Source organism: Lacerta agilis, chromosome 4, assembly GCF_009819535.1.
Source record: "Lacerta agilis isolate rLacAgi1 chromosome 4, rLacAgi1.pri, whole genome shotgun sequence".
Classification (NCBI taxonomy): Eukaryota; Metazoa; Chordata; class Lepidosauria; order Squamata; family Lacertidae; genus Lacerta; species Lacerta agilis.
In genome coordinates this window covers 14,953,923-14,971,603 of record NC_046315.1, presented here as the reverse complement: position 1 = coordinate 14,971,603, position 17,681 = coordinate 14,953,923, and the positions used below count along the sequence as shown (strand labels likewise).

The 17,681-nt window shown below is 43.0% G+C and overlaps 1 protein-coding gene across 9 annotated transcripts in view; it reads right to left on the bottom strand.

The window, feature by feature from the left end:
* The window catches only part of FAT3 (FAT atypical cadherin 3), a 443,200-nt gene that overhangs the window by 87,427 nt on the left and 338,092 nt on the right, over window positions 1–17,681 (bottom strand). For all 9 annotated transcript variants that reach the window (XM_033146109.1, XM_033146108.1, XM_033146110.1 and 6 more), the window contains 2 exons: window positions 4,305–4,580; window positions 2,294–2,504 (listed from right to left, as the gene is read on the bottom strand). In XM_033146109.1, coding sequence (XP_033002000.1) covers window positions 2,294–2,504; window positions 4,305–4,580 — 487 coding nt within the window. The remainder of the gene's footprint in view (window positions 1–2,293; window positions 2,505–4,304; window positions 4,581–17,681) is intronic.

Here is a 17,681-nt window from a genome sequence, read left to right as displayed (position 1 = left end):
AGGTAAATGTGCAGTGGGACAAGCGGAACATGCTCAGTCCACATCCTGCCCTTTGCATGTTTGCTGTAATTGTGCATGCATAAGAATGTAAGTCTGCTAATGCACGATCCACCCCAGACTGTGCATTTGTGAGCTCAGACCTGTACGTAGCAAGCCACTGGATAAATGCTCCACAGAACTCTGTACACATGGTTGAGGTTAAGTGGGTAGGCCGGAGGGCAGGGAGGGCAGGCTCAAAAGACTGACCCAATGTTTGTTTATTGTACTCAGGTTGCCAGATGTATATATATATATATGCAAGCTGAAAGATCCGAGTCCTTGGCCACTGTTCTAAAATGCAAACAGAGGAATGTAAGTCCAGAAGTAGCTGGCAGTGGTTGACAGAAGCAAGTTTCCATTACTGGAAAAGAGTGAGAGGCTGCCAGTTGGGCTCCTTGAAATAAACAGCGGGGCAGCAGAGGCAAAAGAACAATGACCACTGGAGAGTAATGGAAGCAATGGCCTCAACTAGACAGGAAAATTGCTGCAGGATAAAGTGAACTGGATTGCCAAGGTTGAAATGCATCAAACTTGGAGTGATTCTGCAGCCATCTTCTACAACCAAATGAAAGCATTTATCTATCATGCTGAAAACGAGGGGGGAGAGAAGGATAGGCAGAGGAGAGAGAAGGGCTACTCAGTCAGCTTTGCTGAAAGTTCAGCTCCTTTCAGTTCCTTCTCTTTTTGAGTTGTTTCCATGCCAGCTGGTCAACACAGGAATTTTTTAAGATTAAGAATTTGTGCCTGAGTTTGCTTGCTTTCCTCTTCCACCCACACCCCTTCTTTCCTTTTATGTTGACTGGCAGAACCCAAAGAGTACTCATTCATGGTTCTTATTATCCTAGAAAAAAGTGACAAGTGGGATGCTGCAGGGTTCTGTCCTGGGCCCGTTGCTGTTTAACGTATTTATAAATGACTTGGATGAAGGAATTGAGGGGATGCTCATCAAATTTGCAGATGACACCAAACTGGGAGGGGTAGCTAATACTGCAGAAGAAAGAATCAGATTTCAAAATGACCTTAATAGATTGGAGAACTGGGCGCAAGCTAACAAAATGAATTTCAGTAGGGACAAATGTAAGGTTCTGCACTTAGGCAGAAAGAACCAGATGCACAAATATAGGATGGGGGACACCTGGCTTACTGGCAGTACATGTGAAAAGGATCTAGAGGTCTTGGTGGACCACAAGCTTAGCATGAGTCAACAGTATGATGCAGCAGCAAAAAAGCTAATGCTATTCTAGGCTGCATTAACAGAAGTATAGTGTCCAGATCAAGGGAAGTAATAGTACCACTCTATTCTGCCTTAGTAAGACCACACTTGGAATACTGTGTCCAATTCTGGGTACCACAATTTAAGAAGGATGTTGACAATCTGGAATGTGTGCAGAGGAGGGCAACCAAGATGATCAAGGGTCTGGAAACTAAGCCTTATGAGGACCGCCTGAAGGAGCTGGGTAGGTTTAGCCTGGAATGGAGGAGACTGAGAAGATATATGATCACCATCTTCAAATAACTTAAGGGTTGTCACATGGAGAAGGGAGCATGCTTGTTTTCTCCTGCTCTGGAGGGCAGGACTGGAACCAATGGATTCAAGTTGAAAGAAAGGAGATTCTGACTAAACATTCGGAAAAACTTTCTGACAGGAAGAGCTGTTCAGCAGTGGAACAGATTCCCACAAGAAGTGGTGGACTCTCCTTCCTTGGAGGTTTTTAAGCAGAGGTTGGATGGCCATCTGTCATGGATGCTTTAGCTGAGATTCCTGCATTGCAAGGGGGTTGGACTGGATGACACTTGGGGTCCCTTCCAACTCTAAGTTTCTATGATTCTATGTCAAGATCTCTAGATTATAATCCTGTAAACATCTTGTTTTTACTGACCTCTGGGAACCTTTCTGGTTGGGTATTGATGATGGGGGTGCTTTAAGTCAACAAATAATAGATGATTATTGGGCTCAATGGGGCTTATTCCTTAGTACCGGTAAGGGTGTTTAGCAATGCAAGTACAACAGCAGCAGCAGCAGCAGCAACAATGGTGCAATTCTGAGAAGCACAAAAAGGCCCCGCAAGGCACCATCTCTTGAATGCAAGACATAAAAAGGCAAACGAGTTAAACATAAGGCCTCATTGATTTCTAAGGAACCTTGGCATACTTACCTTCCTTGCTGTAATCTTTAATTCTATCAAACAATTGCATTACATCGTGTGATTTTATTACGTGCAACCTTACAGTGCGAAAAACCTCACTTGCTAACCTGCTTCGATTGTGTAGATCAGCTCTGCGTTTTCGCCTTTGTCTTTGTCCAAGGCAGTGACCTGCAGAACAGCAGATCCAATGGCAGCAGATTCAAACACAGAGGCTTCGTACAAAGGGCTGGAGAAGTAAGGGCTGTGATCGTTGGAGTCTTCCACGTTGACAATGACCCTTGCCAAATTCCGCCGATAGGGGAACTCTTGGTCACGAACCTGGGGAGAAGGAGCAACAATCACTGGAGCACAGAGCAAAACTGGTACAGTAGGGCCACAAAACCTGGCCAACGTTACATCTGGGGAAGAAGTCGTGAATTCAATACTTCTTTACACATTGCCTAGTTAAACTAGGGAGTTTGCTACTGCAATATGTAGTAACAAGTTTATTTTGGGAATTATAGGGACAGAACTACCTAAACTGTATATAAACCTATTCATGCATGCTACTACAGTGGCAAGAATGTTACTTGCCCCCAAATGGCAAAAGTAGAAGTCCCAGCAAAGGAAGAATGGATACAAAAACTTATGGAATATGCAAAAATGGTGAAACTTACTGGAAGAATAAGAAATCAAGATAACAAACTTTTATATCTGAAGAAGTGTGCATGCATATGAAAGCTTATACCCAGAACAAACTTAGTTGGTCTCTAAGACAATTTTTATTTTTAAAAAACTTTTTATATATATAAAAGAATGGAAATGGTTCATTGAATATTTACAGATAAATTGCAAACACATAAGAACATTGGCAAGATTATTGTAACAACCTGCAGTTTCTTAAGAGTATACATTTAAAGCAGATGAATAAATGAACAAATTAAGTTAATTTGGATATGCAGAAGATATGAAAAATAAATTTAAGGAACTGCAGAAACAGGGGGAAGGAAGTCAAGTTTTGAAATGTTAAAATGACTGTAAAATTATTGAAAATGTATAAACCTGAAAATCATGAATATTTTTTTTTTATGTACTGTAGTAACAGATCCTGGCCTTGAGGGTAAAGCTATATACCTGAATAGTAGTTGGTTGGTTGAAAATATTTCACTATCACCATTTATTAGGTTTTGCTTCTGGAGCAGAACCAGTGTGCTAGCCATCCATCTTTTTTTCTGCTTTTTGCTTCCAGATTTTGTACAGATACGGCACATGCATCAACCGCTTCAGTTTTAAGGACACGTTCTCACTCCCAACCAACCTAAACAGCTCCCTGATGTGCTCCAGCACGCAGGCAAATCACAGAGCAGGAAAGAGATCCTGATGTGATCGTGCAATAGATTGTGACTAGAGAGGCAGTTGGACATTTGGAGGCTATGAAGTTGACTATCTCCGTGCTAAATACTATGACAAGGTGAATTGAGTGAGATCCAGTCATCCCTGGGGAAAAAAAACTAGTAAAATTTCTCAGAAGGTGGGAGATGAAAGTCAAGGTTAGTTTGAAAGTTCTAACCCACTGCCAACAAACAACAATAATAATTTCTGCTCCATAATATTCAGCATCCACTTCAAAGCAGAACAACCCCCCCCCCCCCCCGTGTAATTTAGGCACATAAACCAGTGTCTTCTGCCTTGGGAAAATCCTACAGAAATGCAAGATGAATCAGAGCACTTTGCTTTCAATCACAGGGCACGGGCAAGGAGAGCGATAATCACCTTGTTTAATAGATTCTGAAAGAACTTTAAAAACTTCTCCTGAGAAACTCTTTAAGACAGTCACCTCTGATAAAAGGCCCAGGCATTGGGAGATTATAATGTTTCTTCCGTGTTCTCCCTTAAGATGGCAAAACCATTTTGTGAGATAAAAAACGCTTTCATAGTAAGCCTCACAAAGCTTCAACACAAGCTCAGCACTGAAAGAACGGAACGAATAAATAAATGCATGCCAATGGAGGGAGGAAAATTAATTACTGCTTCCTTGCCAATTTTTAAAGCCTCTGTGCTTATCAGTAGACTATAGCATACACCTATTAATAGGCACTGATTGTGCCTGAGCACAGAGTTAATATATTCAGTTCTTACCATTACGTTTAGGATGTGCTTATCTTGGGCTTCGTGGTCTAAGCGCTCGGCGGTGTACAGAACTCCTGTGTTGGGATCCATCCTGAACTTCCTCACACTGATTGAGTCAATACTGCTATGAATGATGTAGCTGAGCTTGTGCTTCTCATCTCTGTCTATGGCTTCAACTTGCAGGATCTCAGTGTCAGGGAGGATGTCCTCAGAAATCGTGACGTCGTAACTCGGGTGGGAAAATTCCGGACCGTTATCGTTGTTGTCCAATACTTTGATGAGAACCTGCAATATAAAAGGAGGAAAAGCGGGGTTTCGTGTTGGAGAAGAAGCAAATTATACACAGGTACCTGCCACATTGGCTGTTTTCAAACATCATGGTGTAATGACGATAGATTACGCTTACTTGCACACAAGCAAATTGCACCCGCTTCACTCCTCCCCGCTCCTATTCGGAGGAAACAAACCACAATATCCGGCTTACAGTTCCATCCAAACTAGGGATTGCGGTTTGTTTCACTCCCAGAAAACAATAGTCTTCAGACGAAGTTTGATCTTGGCTTATCATTTGGACTCAGTACTTGGAACTCTTGGCTTGAGGAAACCCCAGGACTTTATATAAGAAACAGGTAGGTAACCGTGTTGGTCTGCTGTAGTTGAAACAAAATACATTTTTTTTCTTCCAGTAGCACCTTAGAGACTAACAAACTTAGTCTCTAAGGTGCTACTGGAAGAATTTATTTTATTTTATTTTATTTAAGAAACACGGTCTTATCATGAGCTCAAGGTACAGGATACATGGTTCATAAAGCAAAGTTCTAGAATGCATCACCAGGCAGCAGAAAAGACACAGTGTATTTGCAAAGTTTGGAGGAGTGTGGATTTCAAAGGATGGTAGCGTTTCAGTTCCTGCATTGTTTCAGAAAGTGCAAAATAGGTAGGTTTGCCTTAATGAGAACTGAATCAAGATTCTCCCCCATCCCTATAGACTAACCATTCCAGTATTTCTGTGGGGAAGCCTTGGCAGGCCACAATAAAACACATAAAATAGATGTGTGTGACTGTTCCAAGGTTAAGTCCCATTCAGTTCAACAGGGAATAGACAGGTGTAGGATTGCACTGTAAAGAAATCATCCCTTCATTCCCTACTTGTTTCCTATCTGAGAAAGGAACCTTATATGAGACTTAAGTTGTCTGGTGCTTGAGGTTAATCGCCTGGTTGCAAGGCAGCACATGAAGGTGTTAGCCTGCCTTGTACCAAGTCAGACCAACTAGGTCAGAGACATAAGAAGAGCTTGCTGGATCAGGCCAATGGCCCATCTCGTCAAGCATCCTGCTCTCACAGTGGCCAACCAGATGCCTGCAGGAAACCGACAAGCAGGATCTGAGCACATGAACACTCTGCCGTTCAGTGGCTTCCATAAACTGCTATTCGGAAGTGTTACTGCCTCCAACTGTGAAGGCAAAGCACAGGTGTCATGGCTAGAGGCCATCAATAGCCTTTTCCTCCATGGATTTTAATGCCCTCTAAGTTAGTGGCCAGCACTGCCTCCTGTGGGAGTGCGTTCCATAGTTCAACTATGCACCGCATGAATAAGTACTATAAAAAAATCTGCCCTGAATCTTCTGACAACTAACTTCCCTGGATAGCTGTCAGGGTTTTCCTAAGTGTTGCTCATGAGTAATGACAGCGCCTTCAGTTGCTAAGACTATTTATTGTGCATTACTATTTTACAGTGTAGAGCTAGTTCAAAACATGACCGCTCAGTCACTTGCAGAATCCGGAAGTGCCCCTCTCCGGTTTCCCACCCAACACCAAAGTCTCGGCACCCTAAAATGACATCTGCGGTGCCTCCTGACCCCCCCCCCAATGCTGTGCTGGTGCCGGAAGCGGCAGTTCTCCCTCAGATCCTCTCTGGCTGGCAGTGCTGGGTCTTTGCCCAGAGTCTCCAAGCCTCTGCAGCTCCTCCTCCCTTGGAGAGAGCTCAGGCGAGAGGCTAGAAGAGGAGGAGTCCATCGACAGAAGCGGCTGGGGGTCCCTGTAATGTAGAGAGCCCTTCTCTCCTGAAGAGCTGCTCTCCTAGTCCTCCTCCCAAGCAGCACCTCCAACCAGCCCTTCCTCTCGAGTAGTCCTCCTGTCCCCCTCCTCCTCGAGAGGAGGATCTCTCTCCCCTCGCTCCTCACAAGGAATACCTTTGCCCCGGCTCTCCTCCCGAGTAGGCCCTCCCCTCGCAAGGAGCCGGGCAATCTCTGACAATATCTATAAGTTGTAGTCTTACGAGAGAGGAAGAAAAAACCTTTCTCCATCCACATACTCCATGCCATGCACCATGTTATAAACGTCTATGCTGAGAAGATGCGGATCTCCAGGGTTTCAGATGGGGTTCTTCAAACTCAACCGAAGATGCCAGGGATCAAACCCTGCAAAGGATGTGCTCTACCACGGGGTATAATGTAATGAAGGGAGAACAGACCGTGGCTCAAATGCCTCTCTCTTCCTCCGTATTCCACAGCACCGCTGCAGCAAAAAGTTTATTCGATGCTCCACCAGACAAATCGTTGACTTCTTTAAAGTTTGTTCTGAATGAATTGCCTGCCACTTCACCCCTGCCTCAATCAGCTGCTTGTGTAGATGAGGTCGGCGTGGCCACCATCTCATTGCTACCTCCATCAACAATGTGAGCCATTATAAAGCTACTGGCAGCACTCAGCAGCTGTTTTCCCTGACATAGGTTCAGTCAGGATGCGGAGAGTGTGAGCTCTGGAAAAATCTGAAGGGCAGACGGAGCTAATAAAACAACAACTCACCACCCCCACACTTTTTTAAGTGTGCGTAGGGGGTAGAGGGGTGGGTGGAGAGGATGTCTACTCGAACGCGTTTACAGGGCTTCAGTTTGAGCCCAGTCACTTACACCCACACTTCACGTTTTAATGGAGGAAAAGATTTACTTATAAGCTATTATAATAGTATTTTATGAAAAGAGGTTGCCCTCAGAGAGACATGAAACATTAGCTTTCCGAGACGTTAGTGAGACGTTTGCTGAATGCTTTACCAGAAAGTGCGTAAACAATTCCCAAAAAATTGCATGTAATGACCTATCCTGGGAACAGTCTAGAAGGCAGTTGTAATAAAATTCCCTCTAAGTTAAGACTATATTGCATGTTGCTTAGGGTAGGCTTGGGAAGGAGTCGTTTCTGTGAGCTTTACATGGCCGGGGGAACAGAAGAGGGAAGATGGGGTACCCAGATTTTCTGAAGAAGAAACAGTGGATATCCTGTAAAATCCAAATTGCTAATGATTACAAATACCCCTTGCATGCTATGGCTTGGGATACTGTGTTGGCCTTAGGAAAATAAGGAATGGTAGAAATCATTAAAACTGAGCACACTGTTGGGAACTTAGGTTGCTAAACAACAACAGCAACAGCCACAACAATAATATGGAAAGTTAAGAATGAAAGAACTGAAAACCAAAGGTCTAATTCTGTTTCGTTGGGTCTAAAGTAATGCCCCTTTCTATGCATATGATGAATGATATTATGACTAATGACACCAACACAGCAAAAACATACATTGTGGCTGCCATACATGATGCCCACAAACCTGAAGAAGAAGAAGAAGAAGAAGAAGAAGAAGAAGAAGAAGAAGAAGAAGAAGAAGAGTTTGGATTTGATATCCCGCTTTTCACTACCCAAAGGAGTCTCAAAGCGGCTAACATTCTCCTTTCCCTTCCTCCCCCACAACAAATGGGAAGAAGTCCCAATGAACTTAATGAGTATTCTGAGAAGACATGCATAGTCCTGCTATATGTATTTTTAAAAGCTGTGGTGTATCGATGCATCCCAGAGGATATGAGTCAAAATTATTACTTTGCCACATTTAAGGAAGAGATTGTGGGTGGGTGGGGAGCTTACATTGAGCTGTGTGTTCCCACAGCATTCTTACAACAATCCTGTAGTGGATTAGGCTCAAGGTCACCTGGCAACTTCAATAACAGAATCATGAAATAGTAGAGTTGGAAGGGAGAATCTCAACTAAAGCATCAACGCCTGAGCAGGGATTCAAACAGTCATGTTGTATGAAGCTACCTTATACAAAGTCTGATTATTGGTCCATCTATCCCAGCATGCCTTCTATTCGACTCACGGAATGGTTCGACAACCAAGGCGCGGCTTCCGATTGGCTGCAGGAGCTTCCTGCACTCAATCGGAAGCTGTGGAAGCTGTGTCGGACATTCGGCTTCCCAAAAAACGTTTGCAAATCGGAACACTCACTTCTGGGTTTGCGGCGTTCAGGAGCCGATTTCTTTGGGAGCCAAACCTTTTGACAACCAAGGTACCACTGTAATGTTTATTAACCCTTTTAGTAGCATTCTGAGCACAGTGCAAAATAATAATGATGATAATGATAATGATAATAATAATAATAATAATAATAATTACTTCTTGTTGTGCCAAAGCAGATGCAACTTTCACACAATTAACAGCAAATAAGTTGAAAATACAAGGAACCCAATCTGGATAAGAACCCAGCGTAGTCCTGATGCAGATTGTTCCCCTCCCCTGCACACTTGTTATTTGAATTTGGAACAAATGAGGGATTTCCCCCCCCCCCCAATTCAAAAGCCATTCACACAATTGTTAATTGCATAAACAGCATCACGTCTAGTTTGGCCCTGATGTAAAAGCCTTAACATTTTAAATGTCATAAGCTCCCATTTTCACATGAATATTGTTTTAGTTCAGGGGAATTGGCCCTGCTGGGGAGATTTAAAAAAAAAATAACACAGAGAAGATTAATTGCAAGTCTACAGGGAAAAACAAAACCAGCGTGTGCTCACTTCAGAATGTTTGTTGCCCAAATATTGCAAGAATCGACTGTTTAATGGGCTATCCAAAAGCTTTACTCCACCAGAGAAAAATACTAGAAAAAAGATAAAATATATATACACATCACTTAATGTATATTTATGCATGTGTACATGAGAAGGTGGGGGGGGGGACAGGGCTTTTCCACACTTACCTTTGCTTTGCCTTTTCCAGGCATGGTTCACACTTTAAAGTTGTGTGCCAAAATACCCGTTTTTAAAATCCAGAGCTTTCCCCACAAAAATCCGCTCTCAGTAGCTCAATCAGAGCAAACAGCAATCTGCAGAAAGCCCAAATTCATGTTTGTACCAATTGAACGCTAAAGAGCGGGCTTTTGCAGGGAAAGCTCTAGGGCAAAACCAACCAACCAACCAACCACTCAGACACTGAGCTTTTAAGTGCAGACTTGTGCCTAGAAAGAGTGGAACAAAAGGTAAATGTGGAAAAGCCCAGAATGAGAGGGAAGAGAGGATGGATAGGCAGACAGATCTGTTATGGCTACTGGTCCATTAATCTGTTAGGGGGAGATTACTTGTGAATATCCCAGAATGATAAGTCAACGTGGACTAATTGTTAGGAGATGTTTTCCTTCTACTAGGAACTGTTGAGTGTTTTGAAGGAAACACAAAAGTTTGTGTGTGTGTGTGTGTGTGTGAGAGAGAGAGAGAGAGAGATGAAACAGGATGCAGACACACACCTGGAGGATGGTTCGGAAAAGGTAAGAGAGAGTAAACTGCATCAAGGTCTGGATGCAAGCAAGGCATCAGCTGGATTTGGGAAGCAGAGAAGTACCGGTAATTATGATGCTCAAGTAAGATGACTACAGGCTGACACACACACACAGACAGACACAATATTCCTCTCCCTACTCAGAGAGAAAGTGTTGCTTCCTCCTTCCTACCTAGAACACAGCAAAACAATTGTCTCCTACTCCTATTAGGCATCAGGGTTATGACATCAGAGTGAGAGCAGAAGAGATGTGCTTTCTGTCAGGAAGAGAAGGAACTTGGAAAGACATGTTGCCTGCACCTAAATTCATGCCAAAACATCTGCTTTGAGCTCACCTACTTATATGCCTCTGTCTGTTCCAAACTGACTGCAGCCCACCATTCCTCATTCCTTCCTCTTCCTGCCTGCAGACTGGCTACAAACCTTGAGATTGTTCTTCTGCTTTCATTTCTATGCTCTGAGCAGAACCCATCTCTTCCCTTTGCTCTCATAAAAAGCCTCTTGAATATTGACATCCTCACTGCAACAGGGAGCTTTCCTTGTTCCTTGACCCAAATTTCAGCCATGACCCATAAACAGATTCGGCATAGTTCTCTTGTGACTCAGATAATGACAAACAACAACTAAATAAAACTAATATACAATTAATTCAGTGCTGCTAGTGTGGGCAGCTCCGAAAGATAAACATACTGAGTGAAAACAAAATAAAAAAATAAAAAATTCCTTCCAGTAGCACCTTAAGAGACCAACTAAGTTTGTTCTAGGTATGATACTGAGTGAGCAGAAGGTGAGTACACCACCGAGCTGCTGCTACGCGTTTGAATTTTACAGAGGTTCATTCTTGTATGCTTACGCTTTCAGAAAGAAAGAAAGAAAGAAAAATGTCATGGGGAAATGTTAATGCTTGTGTTCTGCCAAGTGCCAATGGGCTCTGAAAGTTCCAATTTGTTGCAGAATTCCTCCTTAATGCAGTTTCTGCAAGGTTAGTCACTCTGGTACAGCCTCATTTATCAACGCACACCCAAGAACATGAGGTTTGGTTCACAAGAGCAATGTGTCTGGAACAGAAGGCAGCATAAAATCCATAGTTCTTAGGGGCAGGTCTCTCCAAGGAAGAGCAGAGCCAGGCTCAGCTGTTTTGAGTTGTGCATGTGTGCGCCAGTGAATGTAGACTATCGAGGGTTGTGTGTTTATGTGCTCTTTTGACCCTATCCAATATTTCTCTGCAGGTCCTGGGTTCAGGATCCATTGTGGGCTCAGGTCCAGTACATATAAGATGCAAAAGCATTTCCCTCACTCTGCATTAGCCTGTTCAGAACTTCAGACAGTGGGGAGACCTCATGTTTTTCCAATCCCTTTGCACAGTGTCGCAAATTATCTTGTCAACAGTGAGTTTCCCTCTCATCTCCTGAACTTCCAACAAAAGACCTGCTTATAGGAAGGGAACAATTTCTCCTCTACTTTCCTCTTATTCATGGTGAAAAGGGGAGCTACTCTCCCTCTGGTGGTGTGTTTTTTGCGGGTGAGGGGGGGGAGAGACTTTACCTAGGAGACCTGCTTTAAAATCGTAGCCAGATATGATGTCACTGAATTGCCCTGGATTGCCCTGGGCAAGCCAACTTATTTATTTAACGATGGTTTTATTGTTTTATTAATACTAGTTTTGTTTTATGGATCTGGAAGCCACACTGGGTCTATGCATCCAAGAAGAGTGGGCAAGAATAATAGCAACAGAAATAGTTGTATCAGGCCCATGGATTCTAATGGCAAATAGCTATGTACAAACCTCAAGGGAGGGGGGACTTGAACCACCTCTAACTAGTTTCAACTGGGTTAGCAGCCAAGCAGTGCATCAGGAGACAAACAGTCCATTTGCTTGCAGCTTCTCAGTTGGCATTGTTGATGCTCTACCATTTTGTTAGAAAGGATACTCAGAATAGGCTTGGTACAGTATACCTGAATATCAGAGCATGAAAGACACAGCTTAACAAAAAATCTATTGTATAATCCTTTCACTGTGCAGAACTGACCACTGAGATGCCCAGCAAATGACAAGACTGTCTGAAATGTTCAACACGGCCCAGTTTCTGAGCTTACATTTTTCGAACACTGAAAGAGGAAAGAGAGAAGGGAGTGGTGTGCTGGCCGTTGCTGCCAAAGTGCTCCAGTCTGGAGAGAGTCTTTTCCTTACTGCTATTCCTAGGGGGGTGGCAACTTGCAGCACCCTCCTTCTACACAGATGATTCAAGGTTACAAAGATGCCATACAATCCTAAGCATGCTTATTCAGAAATAAATCCCACTAAGCTCCATGGAACTTGCTCGCTAGTAGGGATATTACAGAATTCTCATGAAAACAAAAATGGGAGTGGAAACCAGCAATGTTCACTTATATATCCCAAAAAATGTAGCAGAAATCAATCCAGCAAATACAACTGTTGTTGTTTGCAGACTGCAGGCAACAGGTGACAATATGGAATTAATGATGTTCTTTCTTTCGATCTGCATTGTGTTTCCTTTCCTCTGAAATGAATGGTGCAGAATTACACGATTAAAGTGTTTCTCCATAATGGACAGCGAGAGGAATAACATAGTTTTTGCTGGAAGCTAAATTGCAGTGGAACAGAAACAGCGCTGCATGGACTGAATGCAGGGCAGAAGGGAAATTGATAGCTCATTTTATCCCTACTTGCTAGAAAACGAGTTTAGAATTGCAGCCAGACAGTCGTGCTCCCAGACCCCTGGGATCTTCTGATTCTAAGATTCATTATCCCCACTGATTCCTAATTCAAACATCATTGGTAAGCAAAGCTGCTGAGATAGCCATTAAACCACACAACATCTGTAATGTGGACAGAGTGCGTTCTAAACTACTTGACCAATTCTGCTCACACTGTTAAGGCCTGTTTTTCACAAAGAGCAGATGGGTTGCATGGTGGAATGCACCCCCTGTGCACACAAAAAATTCCTGCACACAGAAAAATGGAAATCTTGGAGGGCAGTCTCAATACCGAGATGTCTCCTTCCATTAACAAACAGGCAGGGTCCTAATTAGAAGATTATACCTGTGGGAGGGGCCATTTCACTCTCATCAGACCACCTGGCAGAGCAAGGACAACTGGGGGAAACTAGGTGTCAGAGAGAAGGATTCTAGTTCTGCCTTCTCCCTGACATACTAGTTTTCTATGTGCGTGGGAATTTATTCTCTCCTCCCATTGCCCCCATGGAAGAGCAATTCCATTCATGTCAATTCACACATCCAGTCTCAAGTGATAAAGTCAGGATACAGGTATATGACCTCATTGGATGTTTGAGAGAACTAGATCCAAACGGCCTCATTTACAGTCAAGGGATGTTGCCTGAGTATAAAAGATTTCCTTTTCCCTGCTTACTTCCGATTTCCCACAGTTAAAGCACTTCCAAATAAAGGCTCTTTGAGGCCCCTGAGCTTATAAATTAGCAAAGCAACACTCAAAGCATTAGCAAAGATGTTCTACTCAGGGGGTGGGGAATCGGCAGCTGAAAAGACCCGAAGAAATGCAGCTAAATCAAAGCAAATTAAAAATCCAGAGTAGGCGAGTCTCTTCCAAAGTGGGATACAATGTTGCCCATCAAAAATACCTTTGGGTTTGGCCAAAATGCATCTGAATAATAATAATAATAATAATAATAATAATAAATGGTTATGTGCCAAGAACAATTACATTGGCCTTTGAAGCAAAATGTTGTGGTGGTATAGCAGTCCAATCCGAACCATGTCTACTCAGTTGTAAATCCTATTGAATTCAAGGGGGTTACTCCCAGGTAAGTGGGGTTAGGATTGCAGCCTTAATACTTATTAAGTAGCTGAGTTATACAGGGCATTTTGGAGGAAGAAGATATGACAAGAGGGAGTAAGAGACCCACTGATTTAATATTGCTTCCAATATGGTTTTCACTAGACAAGCTGAATCATGAATCTGTGGAGGCTTCCTTCACATTTTAGAACCCTTAAAGGTCCAGGGAAGGAATCATCTCCATGAATATAGGGGGCTTCAGACTCAAGTGGTTCACCCTTCAACTTCTGAAGGGCTACTAGAATGGGAATGTGGGGAGTGGATCTGCCCAACTCATGTTGGGCAACCAAAATGGTCAAAGGCCTGGAAACAATGCCTTATGAGGAACAGCTTAGGGAGCTGGGTATGTTTAGCCTGGAGAAGAGAAGGTTAAGGGGTGATATGATGTACGGAAGTGAGAGCTGGACCATCAAGAAGGCTGATCACTGAAGAATTGATGCTTTTGAATTATGGTGCTGGAGGAGACTCTTGAGAGTCCCATGGACTGCAAGAAGATCAAACCTATCCATTCTCAAGGAAATCGGCCCTGAGTGCTCACTAGAAGGACAGATCCTGAAGTTGAGGCTCCAGTACTTTGGCCACCTCATGAGAAGAGAAGACTCCCTGGAAAAGACCCTGATGTTGGGAAAGACGGAGGGCACAAGGAGAAGGGGACGACAGAGGATGGGATGGTTGGACAGTGTTCTCGAAGCTACTAACATGAGTTTGGCCAAACTGCGGGAGGCAGTGAAGGATAGGCGTGCCTGGCGTGCTCTGGTCCATGGGGTCACAAAGAGTCGGACACGACTGAACGACTGGACAACAACAAATGATAGCCATGTTCAAATATATAAAAGGATGTCATATAGAGGAGGGTGAAAGGTTGTTTTCTGCTGCTCCAGAGAAGCGGACACGGAGTAATGGATTCAAACTACAAGAAAGAAGATTCCACCTAAACATTAGGAAGAACTTCCTGACAGTGAGAGCTGTTCGGCAGTGGAATTTGCTACCAAGGAGTGTGGTGGAGTCTCCTTCTTTAGAGGTCTTTAAGCAGAGGCTTGACAGCCATCTGTCAGGAATGCTTTGATGGTGTTTCCTGCTTGGCAGGGGGTTGGACTGGATGGCCCTTGTGGTCTCTTCCAACTCTATGATTCTATGTGTTTTGAGGACCTAGGCTAAGGTGGGAGCACCATGCATGAAAAAGCAACTCCCAACCAAAAATGCTAGACTAGCGCCAGGGGGTGGGGTGGGGGACTTTGCCTCTTGATTATAGGCTTCTTCACACATTACACTGAACACAGGTACAAGCTCTATTTACACCTGGTACAAGTGTGTACAACTGTTGATTTGTACATGTTGTACACAAGTTCACAGACTATCTCCATTTGTTATACACGAGTAACTGTTCAGCTGCTGTACATTTGTTGACTGCAACTTGTGAACACCCCTTCTATTAAGGATACAAACTAAGTCTGGGAGTCACTACCCCATTTCCACAATTTTTGATTTGTAGCAACTAATTAAGAAGTTCATTTTAGACCTCTTGGATGCAACTGAGTTTTGAAATTTTGCAAAGTGCTCTGGAAATTTAATGGAAGGGAGAAATATAAATCCCCATACATACATACACTTATCACAATGATGAGGCTTCATTTTTTTAAAATTAATACTGCACTACTAATATGCAACATGAATTTGCCATCCTTATCCCAAACATTCCCGTAAGAAATTTGTGGACATGTCAATGCAATCTGCATTGTGCCACATGCAGGCTTTATACCAAATGATTATCATAGATGTGTGGCTATCTCTTGATTTCCCTTTATGCACACAAGCTCGGAGTTACGTTCAAGCAGCAGCAGAGATGAAGCTGTCCCGTCCCCACCATTTCTGGGGGGAAAGGTACAAGCCAAGACATCCCGAGGCAATTACACACACAAAAATCAAGCAAAATAATGGCGTGCGCGCAAACCCAGCCTTCCGTAAATTACTGCATGGCCTCGGGCTGTGATGAATCGGGCTTGGAAAAACTCAGAAAGTCCATTGCTAGCGTGGTCCTCCTGGCTCAGTCTTTGTTAAAGTTAATCAATCTGACAGGTACCTTCATACTCACATGCGGATAATAAATCAAGTAAATCAACGTTCTCCCCACTGCCACCGTTCAGCTTGAAGTCCCAGCAAAATCCACATGAAGATGGATTTTTTCTGGCATTAAAGCATTGGTGGCTGCTATCTGTCCACAAAGAGAGTGTGATGGCTGAAGACAACTGATTAACACAAATATAATCTTTCAAATTAGTCACTTGGGGAGTGACACACACACACACACACTTGACTTCTACCATTCCCCCCAGACCTCTCCTTGAATTTATAGAGAAGGGCTTAGTGCCTCCTAAAGTATCCTGAGTTTTTCTGGTAAGCTGCCATCAAAGCTAACACACAAGTAACATAACCCCTGTGTGAATTTTAAACCACGGTCATTTGATTCCCTTTACTAAGGTAGTAATGGGCTATGTGGAGAGGCTGGGGAGGGAGAAAAGGAAGTCATAATGGTTTTTAGGAGGCGAGGGAAAAACAACCCTGTAATAGATGGGCAACAGTTTTGGAACTAAAGCTGTTCAGCAGATCCACACCACTGATCACATTACTGAATAATAATAATAATAAAAACAAGCTCTGGCGTTTATACAATGCTTTTTACCACCTCCGACTACATAGCGGACATGCTGCCCATAGCTGTCAACTTTTCCTTCTTTTTTTTAAGGGAAATTCCCTTATTTCAAATAGGATTCCTCGAAAGAAAAGGGAAAAGTTGACAGCTATGATGCTGCCAGGGGTAAAAAAAAACTGAAGATGAGCAGGTGCTGTGGAATTAAGATGAAATATGGTTTCATTCCATGGGTTGGAGCTCAGCTGTCTGGTGGACAAGTCTAGCTGTGAAACAAGAGGGGAATTTATGGAATACACACACACACACACACACACACACACACACACAAAGAGGAGAACTGACATATTGGATGATTTCTTATAGCCACCCACTTCCCCCAGAATCATGTTTTGGGGTTTCTTTCTTCTTCTTTTGGCAAGTATCATTGGAAGTGCAGGTGTCTCAAAGCATAAAAAGGCAACAGGCTGCAGGCTAGGAGATGCTTAAGGGTCACCAAGAGATCTGCCATTGATACTTTCCTAGGGAAGGGTTTCATCCAGGCATATGGCCATATGAACAAACAAAAGGAGTTTTTTTTCTTCCCCAAATCAACTTAATTTGTTGCACAGGAGGCCTTAATCTGTTCCCAACCTTTGCTCAAGTATGTTGCTCACTCGAAACTGTCCATGGTCCAGCAGCCTTGCATTTTTCCTTGTGTTTCTGGCATTGGACCAGAACACAAGAACTGAGGACCCACCAGGAGGCAAGGTTGAGGAGCAAACAGAAATTCAGGAACAATGAATAGCTAAGAGTGCAGGGAACACGTCAGAGATTAAGAAGACCTTAATAAAACATTGTTGCCCTATAAATGGATGGAAGGCAGGCTTATAAATGTACAACTGAATGAGCAAATGGCTGAATCACTTCATTGTTAGTAATACCTTCTCGTAGCACACAATGGATGGATAGATTTTCTGTTTCTGGTCCAATCAATTTTGCACTTGTTCATTCGTGAGCCTGTTTCATCCACTTCTGAATTAAGCTGTGGATTTTGTTTCTAAAAGTACTGTTTAAATATGTGTTTTATGACAAACTACATATTTAAATAACAGATTTCATCTCAGTGTGTGCATTTCCAAAAGAGCCTTACTCTAAAATGCACATTTTGAATACATTTGCACTGAGAATTATATTGCAAAATTTGGAGAAGTGCAAAAATTGAGTAACAGTTTTATTTTACTCTGCACATCAACCCAGGAGGTGATGAACAGATTGTTGGAATCCACAGAATTCAAAGGAACAAGATGCACAGCTTAAAACTGACA